Source organism: Aethalodelphis obliquidens, unplaced genomic scaffold, assembly GCF_003676395.1.
Source record: "Aethalodelphis obliquidens isolate GAN/ISIS:26980383/991018 unplaced genomic scaffold, ASM367639v1 scaffold27, whole genome shotgun sequence".
Taxonomy (NCBI): domain Eukaryota; kingdom Metazoa; phylum Chordata; class Mammalia; order Artiodactyla; family Delphinidae; genus Aethalodelphis; species Aethalodelphis obliquidens.
Window position 1 is genome coordinate 935,330 of NW_020837971.1, and position 15,822 is coordinate 951,151.

Here is a 15,822-nt window from a genome sequence, read left to right on the forward strand (position 1 = left end):
ATCAGACACATTTCTTCTATGTGCTTTTGGTACCTTTGTGGTGACTGGGGAGCTTAGCTCAGCTTCTGAAAAAAGCTACCTGCTTTGAGCCCATTGGGCAGGGGCAATTTTCCTGCCTGGCAATGTGGGTGCTTTTGTTTTGCTTGTTTATTTATTTTTACCCCACAATAACATACCCTTTTCTCACCGGACCTCTTGCTACCTGGGCTGGACCTGTCTGCGCTCTGCCTGCCAGCCTGCCTCCCCCCTCCTTCCCGGGCTCTGACCACCTGGGGAGCCTGTGTCCGTGTTTGGAATCCCTGGATTGCTCCAGTGGTGAAACGAGAGAGATTAGGAGCTGACGCACATTTGACAGAAAGGCAGTGCTTTGCTTTCTTCTTATGCTGCTTCCCCTTCCTCTTTTCCCAAATAGAGATGTAAACACGTGTATTTTCCTGTTTTAAATTTAGCGAATTGGTCCTCTGCCTGTGCCTTGATTTAGCTACTGGGCTGAGCCTTGCAGCTCCTTTCCCTGCTCGGATAGGAGCCACTGGGATCTGGAGCTCCAACTTCCAAATTGAAGCTGGCCTCAGGCCAGGTGACCTTCTCTTTGTAAGTTTCTTTCCTCAGCAGAGTGGGGGTGGGGTCGTGGGGAGCTGGGATCTGTTTGGTGCTGTTGGGGGGTGGGGGGTGGTGAGGAAAGGAGGGGGGTGGAAGAGAGTAAAGGGCTGTTGTTAAACAGTTTCTTACCGTAAGAGGGAGTTCAGACCTAGATCTTTCCAGTTAATCACACAACAAACTTAGCTCATCGCAATAAAAAGCAGCTCAGAGCCGACGGGCTTTTCTAGGCACTGAGTCGGAACAGGATTCTTTCACGCAGGCATCGCCAGTGGGATCCGCCAGCACATCCAGCAGCACCATGTGGGTGACCAAACTTCTGCCAGTCTTACTGCTGCAGCACGTCCTCCTCCACCTCCTGTTTCCCATTGCCATCCCCTATGCAGGTTAGTTTTCTCTTTTCTTCCTTCTTCTTCTTCTTCTTCTTTAACTCTCTCTTGCTAACATCTCCTTTTCCTAATGCTCTCTCTTTACCCGATTCCCAGCATCCTTCCTTAACTCTGTATGTGGTATGGGGTTTTAAAATCTCTCATTCAGCTTTCTTTTGACATTCTCTTTCTGTTTGAAAAGCATTTAAAAAGATACTTAGCATCCCCTCTGTTGTTTCCATCCCCCTCCCCATTGATCCAGCCCCCTCTCACTTAGCCTGATAGGGATGGTGGGACCGGAGCGAGATGCTAACACTGGCTGAGCTTTGCTGGTTTGGATAAATTTAAAGCTGAAGAGAGGGGGGGAAAGTGATGGTCAGTACAGCAGGGACATGGTTTTTTTTTTTTTCCCAGAGGAGAATTTTCCATGACAATCCACTACCCCACATCACTCAGTCAACATTCAGGGCCAAATCATGACTTAATAATTTTCATTTGGAGAAGGCAGATTAAAGTCTGAGTATATGCATGTTATAAAAATGAAAGAGAAAGCCTCTCTCCTAAGGTCTCATTCTTTCTGGGTATGGATGCCTGCCCTTTTGAAACTGCAGGGCCAAGGAGGCAAAAATTGTGTGACTCTGATTATAGCTGTAGAAATGCTCCTTTCAGTCTCCCATTTTCTCCCCAGAATTTACAGGTTGGGAAGGAGTTGCTTGGGAGTTCATATTGCCTGGAAGTTTAGAGGTTTCATTTGCTGCTTTGGGAAGTTTTCTGTTGTTATCAGGGCAAGAGGAAACATCTGTATTTGGTTGTGTTATCATTGTCGTGGCTGGGATGCCAATGGGAGAAGGTAGTGAGCATCATAGGTGGGCACAGGGGAATAAAAGAATGGAATAAATGCCCAGACAGTAGACATAGTTTTTTTAAATAAGACAGAGAAATATCTCAGTTATATCTTTTGAGGTAAGTTAAATATGACATTTATCAGACCTCCAATCTAGTTTCCAATGTAATACAAAGGTTGAAAACACCAAGAATTTGCAAAATGATGAGGAAAATCAGTCCCACCTGGCTTTCTTCGATTTTGTGATGTCCCTTTTGGAAAACAATGCTGTGTGGGAAGTGTCAGTTCGAGAACATTTATGTTAGATTTCTGAAGAGGTGAAAAAAAAAAAGTTCAATCTAGCAGGTTATCACCTTTGAGATGGGTCATGTTAAAATTGATTCTTATATGACATTGCTGCTTTGTGGGATTCTGAGTGTAAATTGAAATGACAGCTAATATTTTGAGGAGTTTCATTTTCAAAGATCAAAATGTTGATGGGCTGAAGTAGAATATGGTTACCTGGAATCATCTGTGCTTATGCATGGGGAACACAGTGTGGAAAACCCAAACAGTAGATCAACCATAGACAATGTCTATTTGTTTTTGGCATGCATTGCGAAGTTTTGGCAGGAGATATACATTTGTAATTATATTTCATTTTGGCTAATGTTGAAATGACTGCGTTTCCTGAGGATAGGGGGAATGCAGCCCAAGAGTATGCCGCAGGCAAGGAGAGGCCAGTTGGGAATTACAAGTAATAGAATAATTCCTAAAGTGGATAATGCTAAAATTGTTAACAAAATAGGGTCTGCCTTTGTCTGGGTGGCAACTTTATTTTGATAGTTTTTTAAAAAAATTACATTCCTCAAAGTGGAAAACATGGATAGTCCTCTTAGAACATATAAAGAAAGTCTGTTCTTTTTTATATCATCTAACATTGAACATTTAGAATTTTGTTGTTACTTGCTTAGGTTATACTTTTTGATTTAGCTTATGAGTCTGCTTTTTTACCTATTGTGAAATAAGACAATATTTGAAAAGAAGTGGATACTATAATGAGGTGACAACCAGTTATGAGCAGAATATATTATGGAGATATTTTTAGAGAAGTTTCAAAAAACTTAAAGAAATGTTCAATATAATAGACCCAAGCCATCTTTATAGGAATTGGTTTACATAGGATTATCCTCTGTCCACTCCCACCTACACTGGATACAAATATCCAATCCCCTCTAACAACAACAACAAAACATTAAATGAGCACCTACTATCAAGGAGGCTGTGGGAGATGTACAGATGAACAAGCGAGAAAGAAACCTACATTTGTTTTTTTTGTTTTGTTTCTTTTACTGACTCTGCACCCCAATACCTTCATTTTTCTTTTAACATTTTATTGGCGTAGGCGTATAATTGCTTTACAATGGTGTGTTACTTTCTGCTTTATAACAAAGTGAATCAGCTATACATATACATATATCTCCATATCTCCTCCCTCTTGCGTCTCCCTCCTACCCTCCCTATCCCACCCTTCTAGGTGGACACAAAGCATGGAGCTGATCTCCCTGTGCTATGCGGCTGCTTCCCACTAGCTATATATTTTACATTTGGTAGTGTATATATGTCCATGCCACTCTCTCACTTTATCCCAGCTTACCCTTCCCCCTCCCCGTGTCCTCAAGTCCATTCTCTACATCTGCGTCTTTATTCCTGTCCTGCCCCTAGGTTCTTCAGGACCATTTTTTTTTTTTTTTAGATTCCATATATATGTGTTAGCATATGGTATTTGTTTTTCTCTTTCTGACTTACTTCACTCTGTACAGCAGACTCTAGGTCCATCTACCTCACTACAAATAACTCAATTTCATTTCTTTTTATGGCTGAGTAATATTCCATTGTATATATGTGCCACATCTTCTTTATCCATTCATCTGTCGATGGACACTTAGCTTGCTTCCATGTCCTGGCTATGGTAAATAGTGCTGCAATGATCATTTTGGTACATGACTCTTTTTGAATTATGGTCTTCTCAGGGTATATGCCCAGTAGTGGGATTTCTGGGTCATATGATAGCTCTATTTTTAGTTTTTTGAGGAACCTGCATACTGTTCTCCATAGTAGCTGCATCAATTAACATTCCCACCAACAGTGCAAAAGGGTTCCCTGTTCACCACACCCTCTCCAGCATTTATTGTTTGTAGATTTTTTGATGATGAAACCTACATTTGTTGAGCGACTGTTATGGACCAAGTTCTAAAACAAAGCTTATTTAATTCTAATAAGATTGGCATTACTGGATTGACTCATCTTACATGAGGAAACTGAAGTTAAAGATCTTAATTTTTTTCTTATTATCTTACCTATTGGATAGAGCTGAGATTCCTACCCAAATCTATGTGAATGAAATATGCAATGTGCATTTTTCCCTTTTATTTATATTGAATACAGCAGCGATGAAATCAACTGAAACTTGCTCTAAAAAATCCATTTTGCTAAGTAAGAACAATTCTGTGTTAGAAGTATTATTACGTTACGGTTGAGAGTTCATTTCTAGCTCAGAAGATCGAACCAGGTTTAGGGAGTATGCAATACTCAAGTTGAGTGTGAAAATACAGGTAGTAGTACGGTCATTACTTAAGTCAGGGGAACACAAAGTAGCTGAAGGTACCGAAGCGAGGACAGGCAATCATGTAGGGCTGGTGTACTGAGTACCTGAGGAGGAGTATGGCCTGGGTTTGGAAAAGTAAGAGAGACTAGCAAGTACGCTTGAATATCATGCTAAATTACACTATTTTAAACATTATGGGTCACAGCTGGAAGGTTCTGAGTTGACAAGATACCTGACTGAAGTGTGGTTGTTTTAGTTGGTGTGTGGAGGAGAGCTGCAGGCAGAAACAGACAGTGAAGGAAGAGACCAGGAGGAGGATGAATGAGGAAGTGGCATGGAAGTAGGAGGAGGGAAATATCTAGGGAGGTCCCTATTCTCACACTGAACATCATTTCATTTGTAAATCTTTTTGGAAGAGATACTTATGCTGCTTCTCAAATACCAACATTTGATTTAAATCTGACTTGATCTCTTCCTGACATCTTTATTTATGATATTGTTCCCTTCTCTAAAGAAGGGATGAAAATTGTCCACTTGTGAAACCCAAGTCCTAGATAATAGAAATGAAGATTTGGACTGGTATTTATGATTTTTGCCTTTGGGAAGTAAATCTCCAGTCACCACCATTCCCTTCCATTAATTATTTGTGTACTTTCATCTTAACATCTTGCCACTTCAAGCTGTTAATCACTAATCATGTGGGTAGATTTCTCAGAATATGTGGAGCCAGATTCCTGCTCCTTTCCACACCCTGCAAATCCTTTCCTTTGCATGATTTTTCTTTGAAGTCAATGGTTAGTCCATACAGAGAAGAAAATATATGAGGTACTGAGAGAAATGAGTGTGAGGCCCAGGGACCAGAGGGAGAAATGTGTCTTTCTTCAAGCACCTTGATACATTTGACCCTACTTTCTGTTTGTAGCTTTTCACTAAGAGCCTAATGATTTCAGTTTTAAAATAGGGACTTTGGTTTCTTCAGGAAATATAGCTACAGAATGTTTTCCCATACTGAGGGAAGAGGGAAAAGGAGTTGCAATTTAAAATATAAGAAAGCATGACAAAGTTGCAGTGATCTCTTACCCTTTGATTTCATTTCAATGTTTTGTTTATAAACTTCAACTAGCAGTCATGCACAAAAAATAGTAGGGAAAAATCTGATCCAAAGATATTTTTGAGTTTCTTCCCAAATTAAGCTTGTTTTTTAACTGTTGTTAAAACAAGCATCAGTTGTTAATACATATGGAAGAGAAAGTTAAAAGTATTTTCAGCAAAGGAATTTTATTTTCAGATGCTGTTTTTTGAATGACTTCTGTTTTGAATTTTTCTTTTATTGAAGAAGGAATTAATTTTATTGATGTGTGGATTACATGACGTACAACTAGCTTGAACTTCGCATTTTTGAATAATTAGTTACTGACCTAATGATATGACTGAATTATAAGGGAAAGCTTCTAAGTCATGAGAAATAAAGAGTGAGAAGGGAATCTTAGTATCTGGTTCTGATTGCCCCTGATTAGATTTGTAGCCCCAGACAAGCTTTTCTCTCCTATTTATTATCTAGTAAAGGGAAATCATAGATTTATTTGCTTTTCAGGATACTTTTTGATCTTTAGATGAAAGGTAGTGATCGAAAGTTTATCAGCAAGCAAGAGTAGACTATTTTTATGACGTACAGCCAGGCATTAACACATTTCAATAGGACAGCTGAGGATCTGCAGAATTAAATATAATCAACGGTCCCACAGAAACCACTTTTCTCTAGTCATCCTCAGTGCCTTCCTTCATGTTGTATGGTTCTGAGAAAAGAAACCAGAGCATTGACCAGGTATTCTATTTTATTTGGTAATTGGTAAAATACATGTCTGAACTCAATGTTTGTCTTAGACTTTTAAAATTTAGTTTTATGTTCTTCTCTCACACTTAAACATAGGTAATAAATACATAATACATTAGGCCAATTTTAATCCTATACTTTTAGTTAATTGAATTTATTTTATATATATGTGCATATATACACACATATATATGTATATATATACACACATATATATACATATTATATATATACATATATATATATATATATACCACAATTTTTCCACTTTGGCAGATAGTTTTTTGAATAGATTTTCTGCGTCCATTAACCACTATTTGTTTCTGAGAAGTATTCCAATTTATACAGGAACTCAAATGATTTTTATGCCGTGAAACATTTCACAGCACCTAAGAAAGAGTGCACTAATGTCAAAAGAAGTGGAAACTCTTAGTGGAGAAACGTATCTCCCATTAACATGGTCCTGTGGCAAAAACCAAAATTTGAAAAGACTAATACCACTTCTTTGCTTGGGAGAATAACGGTTTCTTCTCTTATGCCAGAAATTAAAGGATGAAATTTCAAAAACAAAACTAAAACTTTGCATATTCATAACATTTTTAACCCAAATTGATTTCCAAATGATTGTAGTTTAAATAGCTCCTTTTAGTTCACATATAATATAACTTTCATTTTGTAAATTGAGTAATGGGATATTAGCATTTAAGGTAATTAAACAAAGTCACTTGGCAAGTCAATAAGAATGCCAGAATTATCATCAGTCTGCCAACGTTATGCAAGGCGTTTGGTCCACACTCAATAAATAACATGTTGAAGGATTATTTGGTTGACTGAATTTCTATGTTAAGATGTCTTTTAAATTATACCTGTTCTACCATAGCCATTCCATCTTATAGGGCAAAGAAAAGTTGAAGAAAAGAAAAGAAAAGAAAATGAAAGCATTATTACAGAAATTAGTACCAGTCTTTTGGGGATTGTGTTCTGGAGTTTTATAGAGAACCAAAATTTAGAGGAATTCATGTTTTCTCTTATTTACTGTGGACTTCAGGTTAGGATAGATATTAATGGGTAGCATCTCCATGTTTAATAAAACAACTGGAGCCAGTGGTTGCTGGCAGACCTAAGAGTATGATGGCATTCTTGGTACCTCACTCTGTTAAGCCGTATTTCCAAATTTTCTGCAGAAAAATTTTCACCCTCTTTTCTTGGCACGTTTCACCACGTTTAAAGACAAGAATTGATTTCCTGTTCTGCCATCCAAGTCACTTCTCTACTGATAGCTTTAAGCAAATCTTCAGAAACTGTTTACAAGCCGTTATTTCCACATGCTTTCTTAGCAAGTCTTAGAGAGAGATGGCATCATACGTGTTTAAGAGTGGGGGCTCTGAAGCCAGGCAGCTGGATTTTCAATCAGATCTTCTAAGTCATCAACTTTCCCGTGTCTTGGTTTCATATCTTAAAAATGTACGTATTATTACTGCCTTTGTTATAAGGGTATTCAAATGAATTGACAGGCAGGGGAGGGGCACAATTATATCCATCCTTGTTCTACAACAGCTGCAGTCTCTTAGACAATTTGATCCTCATTGTGAAGAGATGATTATCATTAGAAACCAGGTAACTTTGGGCAAATTAAGAATGAAGAAGCAAGTTCTTCATATTCTGAAGTTATCCATAAGATTAAGTCTCTTGGGATGTTTTAGCTTTGCTCTTCAGCTTTTTAATAGGAGGCTTCATGCTATCTAGGGGCCTGGTACAATACTTTGATGAAGAAAAATGATATTGCTACATTAAAGGATGAAGTTTTACATACATTTGATTTACAACATTTGGCTTGATTTCAAAACAAACACTTCAGTGATACTGAGAAATAGTGCCCAAAAGCACAGAAAACACTTATGTAGGAAATGAAAGGGCTAGAATATGAATAGTATGAAATACTTTAAAGACCAAGTCAGAAGAATTTACCCAGTGCACCATTTTTAGTGAGAAGTTTCTCACCTGTCATTGACTTGGCTTATCTAATTAGTACTATAATTTACATAAGGACCAATTGTAGAAGGAAATGACAGATTTAATTATAGAGCATGATATGATATGTCCTGGCACTTCCTTTCATACTGTTTGGAGAATACCATGTTATTTATTTCTTAAGAGTGAACTCTGTCCTAATTTTTAAAAGCATCCTTCATTTGAAAGAATGTAGATGAATGGCTCTGTATGTGAAGTTATTTTTTCTTCACTGATTAACTATTCCTCTCTTGCTCTTAAGTATCTGAGAGTATCATTACCCACATTACTCCACTCCCCAACCCCTGGAGGTCTGGTATGTTGTCAGATAAAATCATTACCTCGTAGATGATTCTTAGGGATATTTTTTTCTATATGAGCCTTAAAAGCTTTTCCCCTATGTTTTTAAAAAAATATTATTATTAATAGAAGGACAGAAGAAAAGAAGAAACACACTTCATGAATTCAAAAAGTCAGCAAAGACTACTCTAATAAAAGAAGACCCATTACTGAAGATAAAAACAAAAAAAATGAACACTGCAGACCAATGTGCCAATAGATGTATTAGGAATAAAGGACTTCCATTCACTTGCAAGTAAGTTGCTTCATTTCGTTCTTAGAATAATTTTCCAAATATAGCATGGACTCATTATCATCATCTTTTTTGTATTCAATGCAATGTACTCTTAAAATTGTAAGCTTGATTTTAGTTTTAACTCATTGCAACAGCAGACTTAGCTCTATTTGATGGAAATATGAGTAAGGGAGAACACATAAACTGAGATCTTTTAGAATCCACAGTGGCTTTAGTTATGGAATTTATATTTTCTCATCTTATGAACAGTTGAACTTTAAGAACTAAAATTCAATTAGATTAACTTTTTATCTCTCTAATATTTTACAATATTCAGAGTAAACTTTTTTTTTTCTTACAAGAGGAGTGGAGGAATTTTCAGAATAGAAGTTGGCCAACAACCAAAACTTACTGCAACTTGTATCATTGTCTTTAGGGATGTAAATAAAAAACATTGAGATAATTAGTTTAAAAAAACTAGAGGGACTGTTTAAAAGAAGTTAGCGGGTAGTGATGATGAAGTTTTAGGTGAAAAGTGTTGGGGCAATTCAAAGAGGCATGAGGGGACTCAAATGGAGAGTTTTCTTATCTTTTGAAAGTTTCTCTGTGACCTCCCAGGGAAAAATTCCTTACAACTTTGCCAGTATGCCAAAGGATAAAACTTGGAGTTTTGGGCCATGAAGGTGACAATTTCATCTGAATAGTTTTCCAAATTGCCAGAAGAAAATGCATTTCCTAGTTCTTCATAAATATTCCCTCCCCACACTTACTTTCCACCTTTTTATTCCCTATTTCATCCCACTTTAACAGGAGTGCACATGGTATCCTGTCACTTTTGAATTCTACTCTATTACATTTAGGTAGTTAACACATAATGTGAACACAGATTTTAGTAATGTCATGGCAAGAGGTCCTAAATTCGTCTTGCCTTTCTCAGAGAAGTAAGTGTATGGGCCCGAGGAGAAAGGACATGGTTAGAGGGGCTCTTCAATAGATTTAGCAGGAGGAAAGACTATCTCTTTTGTATTCATTTAGATCTCCTCTGGAAATATTTTTATAGCCAAACTGCCACTTTCAGGGAGATATTTCCTGGCACTGGGAGTGGGGAATTAACTTTCCAAGTAATTCTTATGATAATTCCTTCTTTCCCTGACTTTCCTAGAAAAGCCTTGAGATTAAAAAAAAATAAATTAGAGAAAACTACTCTCAATCAACAACTCAGCTGTGTAGATTTATGGAGATGTTCTTCTGGCAATTGAGGAGGTTGGATTTATTGTATTTTCCCCTTTCAGGGTTAGAAGGGCAGGGCAAAGGGAATGGAAGAACCACATCTCATTGTTGATTTTTAACTTTGAATTTGAAAATACACTCTTCTGGATCCACAAGTAAGGGAAGTATTGCTAAGCCTCGATTTTCACATTAGTCAGCCTTATGCCTAGAAAAAAACCAAAACAAAACAGCTTTCCCTTTGTTTTATTTAGGAGAAACTAAAATGATTTTGCTGCATTGGAGAACATATGTGACCAGATTAATAAAACTTTACATATCCCATATATACGAGGTTTCATGCTTTTCAACCATATTCTGGTTGAGTTATATTTAGTCTCCAAATTTATGGCAACCTGGGCAGAAAACCACATGTAGTAATACCAATGTACAGCTAAAGTTCTCTGCTCAGAAATGGTGTCATCCTTCACACTTGTGTATCCTAAATATATATACATACTTATTTGGAATCACTAAACACATTTCTTATTCAGAATTGAATGGACATACTTGTGATACGCTGAAAGTAGGTTCTTAATGAATTAAAGATCTTTTTGAGGACTTGTTACATGAACTAGAATCATTGAAAAACAATGGCAAACACACTAAAATGTTTGGAAAATACCAACCATGCTGTGTGAAAGCATCTGTGATTCAGTGGGCATGAGGTGGAGGTCTCAAATTTTGTTTCCTCTTGAGAAGGTATCAACAATATTGACTTTACAGAGACTGAAGTTGTTTTTTGCTGGATGAGAAAGATGACCAGAATGCCTGATTCTAAGCGTTTCAAAAAATTACTGTAGGGCTTCCCTGGTGGCGCAGTGGTTGAGAGTCCGCCTGCCGATGCAGGGGACGCGGGTTCATGCCCCGGTCAGGGAAGATCCCACATGCCGCGGAGCGGCTAGGACCGTGAGCCATGGCTGCTGAGTCTGCGCGTCCGGAGCCTGTGCTCCGCAACGGGAGGGGCCACAGCAGTGAGAGGCCGGCATAACGCAAAAAAAAAAAAAAAAAAAAAAAAAAATTACTGTACATGAACTGACTCAAGAGATGAAAATTTCTAACCATGACTGAGTAACTGGTACTGGAATTGCCCTTCTGCCATAAACAACTCAACAAAATAAATTATTGAAAGGAAGATGATAGTTAAAATAAGGCTAAGAGAAAGACTCCTGAAGTCAAACTTCAAAGAAGATATGCAACTCATGGAATTTGTCAGCTTGGATCCAGTCCATATAGAGGTGTAAAATGATACAAGCAAATACAATTTTCTGAGGGTATATGGAATTGTAACGGAATGAGAGAAAAGGGTGAATGAAATCAGCAAACTGGAAACCCTGTCACCCACTTTCCAGATGGAATCACCTTTGTATTCACAGAAGCAAATCTCAAATGTTCCTGATGGGGCTTATGAGTCACTTGCAAGGCAATCTCATGTCAAAGCCATATTACTGAAAAAAAAAGTAGTAGTTTATATATGTGTGGTACATTTTTATTTTAATGTTAACTAGTAGGTATTTGAGTCTGTAATTTTAAAATTTCTTTTTAGATGTTCGTTTAATTATCTTCATATGTATTCTTTATCTAATTACCGTGCTTTCAAGGTTATTTAACTCTCCCCCCAACACCCTACAATAGGGATATAGGAAATTTTACATGTATTGCATAAGTTCACTATCTACCAGATCAAAATTCAAATATATTATCAGCCAGTTTTTCTCTTTTCAAGTTATTCTGCCACAGTTGCAAAAACAGACTTTTATGTTTGTTCTTTAATACTATTTCAACTGTAAAATGTTCTTGTAGGTGGACATTTCAAAATGTCTACGTGTAAATCAAAGCACAAAGTTTATACATATAATTTTTGAAGTTAGTTAGATATAGAATAAAATGCACTATGTAAAAATATATAATAATAGTTAAAATACTTTAATTTTATAACATCTTTTTAATATTTGTTTTATAAAAGTTATTTCCCCTTATTTAAAATTACTTAAAAGTTGTTACAATGTTAAGAAATAAATGACTAATTTGAACTACATAAAATTATAAGAAAATTATGTGCTTTCAAAAATATATGATCTGGGGCTTCCCTGGTGGCACAGTGGTTGAGAGTCCGCCTGACAATGCAGGGGACATGGGTTCGTGCCCCAGTCCGGAAGGATCCCACATGCCGCGGAGCGGCTGGGCCTGTGAGCCATGGCCACTGAGCCTGCGCGTCCAGAGCCTGTGCTCCGCAGCAGGAGAGGCCACAACAGTGAGAGGCCCGTGTACCGCAAAAAAAAAAAAAAAAAAAAAAAATATATATATATATATATATATATATATGATCTGGAGGAGGATCTTCAAGATGGCAGAGGAGTAAGATGTGGAGATCACCTTCCTCCCCACAGATACATCAAAAATACATCTACACGTGGAACAACTCCTACAGAACACCTACTGAACGCTGGCAGAAGACCTCAGACCTCCCAAAAGGCAGGACACTCCCCACGTACCTGGGTAGGGCAAAAGAAAAAAGAAAAACGAGATACAAAAGAATAGGGACGGGACCTGCACCTCGCGGGGGGAGCCGTGAAGGAGGAAAGGTTTCCACACACTAGAAGCCCCTTCATGGGCAGAGACTGTGGGTGACGGAGGGGGAAAGCTTCGGAGCCGTGGAGGAGAGCACAGCAACAGGGGTGCGGAGGGCAAAGTGGAGAGATTTGTGCACAGAGGATCAGGGCTGACCGGCACTCACCAGCCAAGAGAGGTTTGTCTACTAATCCGCCACGATGGGTGGGGGCTGGGAGCTGAGGCTCGGGCTTCGGAGGTCAGATCACAGGGAGAGGACTGGGGTTGGCTGCGGGAACACAGCCTTAAGGGGGCTAGTGCGCCACAGCTAGCTGGGAGGGAGTCCGGGGAAAGGTCTGGACCTGCCGAAGAGGCAAGAGACCATTGTTTCATGGTGTGCAAGGAGAGCGGATTCAGAGCACCGCCTAAATGAGCTCCAGAGACGGGCGCGAGCCGTGGCTATCAGCATGGACACCAGAGATGGGGATGAAACGCTAAGGCTTCTGCTGCTGCCACCAAGAAGCCTGTGTGTGAGCACAGGTCACTATCCACACCTCCCCTCCCAGGGGCCTGTGCAGCCCGCCACTGCCAGGGGCCTGAGATCCAGGGACAACTCCCCCCAGGAGAACACACAGTGCACTTCAGGCTGTTGCAACTTCACACTGGCCTCTGCCACCACAGACTCGCCCCTAATTCCATACCCCTCCATACCCCCCAGCCTGAGTGAGCCAGAGCCCCCTAATCTTAAAGCTGCTCCTTTAAGCCCCTCCTCTCCGGGCAACAAACAGACGCCAGAGGGCATCCTACATGCAGCAGCAGGGCCAAATCCAAAGCTGAACCCCAGGAGCTGTGTGAACAAAGAAGAGAAAGGGAAACTTCTCTGTGCAGCCTCAGGAGCAGAGGACTAAATCTCCACAATCAAGCTGATGTACCCTGCATCTGTGGAATACATGAATAGACAATGAATCACCCCAAAGCTGAGGCGGTGGACTTTGGGAGCAACTGTAGACTTGGGGTTTGTCTTCTGCATCTAATTTGTTTCTAGTTTTATGTTTATCTTAGTTTAGCATTTAGAGCTTATTATCACTGGTAGATTTGTTTATTGATTTGGTTGCTCTTTTCCTTTATATATATATTTTTTCTTTTTTTTTCCCCTTTTCCTCTTTTTGTGAGTGTGTATGTGTATGCTTCTTTGTGTGATTTTGTCTGTATAGGTTTGCTTTTACCATTTGTCCTAGGGTTCTGTCTATCCATTTTTTTTAGTATAGTTTTTAGTGCTTGTTATCATTGGTGGATTTGTTTATTGGTTTGGTTGCTCTCTTCTTTTTTTTAATTACTTTTTTATTTTAATAATATTTTTAATTTTTTATTTTAATAACTTCACTTATTTTATTTACTTTCTTTCTTTCTTCTTTTTTTTCTCCCTTTTCTTCTGAGCCGTTTGGCTGACAGGGTCTTGGTGCTCCAGCCGGGTGTCAGGGCTGAGCCTTAGAGGTGGGAGAGCCAAGTTCAGGACATAGGTCCATCAGAGACCTCCAGGCCACTTGTAATATCATTTGGTGAGAGCTCTCCCAGATATCTCTGTCTCAATGTTCAGACCCAGTTCCACTCAACGACCAGCAAGCTACAGTGCTGGACGCCCCATGCCAAACGACTAGCAAGACAGGAACACCACCCCAACCATTATCAGAGAGATTGCCTAAAATCATAATAAGTCCACAGACACCCCAAAACACACCCCCGGATGCAGTCCTGCCCACCAGAAAGACAAGATCCAGCCTTATCCATCAGAACACAGGCACCAGTCCCCTCCACCAGTAAGCCTACACAACCCACTGAACCAACCTTACCCACTGGGGGCAGATACCAAAAACAATTGGAACTACTAACCTGAAGCCAGTGAAAAGGAAACCCCAAACACAGTAAGTTAAGCAAAATGAGAAGACAGAGAAATACACAGCAGATGAAGGAGCAAGGTAAAAACCCACCAGACCAAACAAACGAAGAGCAAGTAGGCAGTCTACCTGAAAAAGAATTCAGAGTAATGACAGTAAAGATGATCCAAAATCTTGGAAATAGAATTTAGAAGATACAAGAAACATTTAACAAGGACCTAGAAAAACTAAAGAGCAAACAAACAATGATGAACAACACGATAAATGAAATTAAAAATTCTCTAGAAGGAATCAATAGCAGAATAACTGAGGCAGAAGAACAGATAAGGGACCTGAAAGATGAAATAGTGGAAATAACTACCACAGAGCAGAATAAAGAAAGAAGAATGAAAAGAATTGAGGACAGTCGCAGAGACCTCTGGGACAACATTAAATACACCAACATTCGAATTACAGGGGTCCCAGAAAAAGAAGAGAAAAAAGAAAGGGTCTGAGAAAATATTTGAAGAGATTATAGTTGAAAACTTCCCTAATATGGGAAAGGAAATAGTCAATCAAGTCCAGGAAGGGCAGAGATCCATACAGGATAAATCCAAGGAGACACATGCCAAGACACATATTATTCAAACTATCAAAAATTAAATACAAAGAAAAAATATTAAAAGCAGCAAGGGAAAAGCAACAAATAACATACAAGGGCATCCCCATAAGGTTAACAGCTGATCTTTCAGCAGAAACTCTGCAGGCCAGAAGGGAGTGGCAGGACATATTTGAAGTGATGAAAGGGAAAAACCTACAACCAAGATTACTCTACCCAGCAAGGACCTCATTCATAGTTGATGGAGAAATTAAAACCTTTACAGACAAGCAAAAGCTAAGAGAATTCAGCACCACCAAACCGGCTTTACAACACGTGCTAAAGGAACTTCTCTAGGCAGGAAACACAAGAGAAGGAGAAGACCTACAATAACAAACCCAAAACAATGAAGAAAATTGTAATAGGAACATACATATCGATAATTACCTTAAATATAAATGGATTAAATGCTCCAACCAAAAGACATAGACTGGCTGAATGGATACAAAAACAAGACCTGTATATATGCTGTCTACAAGAGACCCACTTCAGTCCTAGGGACACATACAGACTGAAAGTAAGGGGATGGAAAAAGATATTCCATGCAAATGGAAATCAAAATAAAGCCGGAGTAGCAATTCTCATATCAGACAAAATAGACTTTAAATAAAGACTATTACAAGAGACAAAGAAGGACACTACATCATGATCAAGGGATCA

The 15,822-nt window shown here is 38.8% G+C and overlaps 1 protein-coding gene across 1 annotated transcript in view; it reads left to right on the plus strand.

Annotated features, from left to right (window-relative positions):
* The first annotated feature begins 385 nt into the window (after nucleotides 1-385).
* The window catches only part of HGF (hepatocyte growth factor), an 81,958-nt gene continuing 66,521 nt past the window's right edge, over nucleotides 386-15,822 (plus strand). The window contains exons 1-3 of the mRNA XM_027123785.1: nucleotides 386-591; nucleotides 860-983; nucleotides 8,670-8,835. Of these exons, the coding sequence (XP_026979586.1) occupies nucleotides 899-983; nucleotides 8,670-8,835 (251 nt within the window). The 5' untranslated portion in view covers nucleotides 386-591; nucleotides 860-898. The remainder of the gene's footprint in view (nucleotides 592-859; nucleotides 984-8,669; nucleotides 8,836-15,822) is intronic.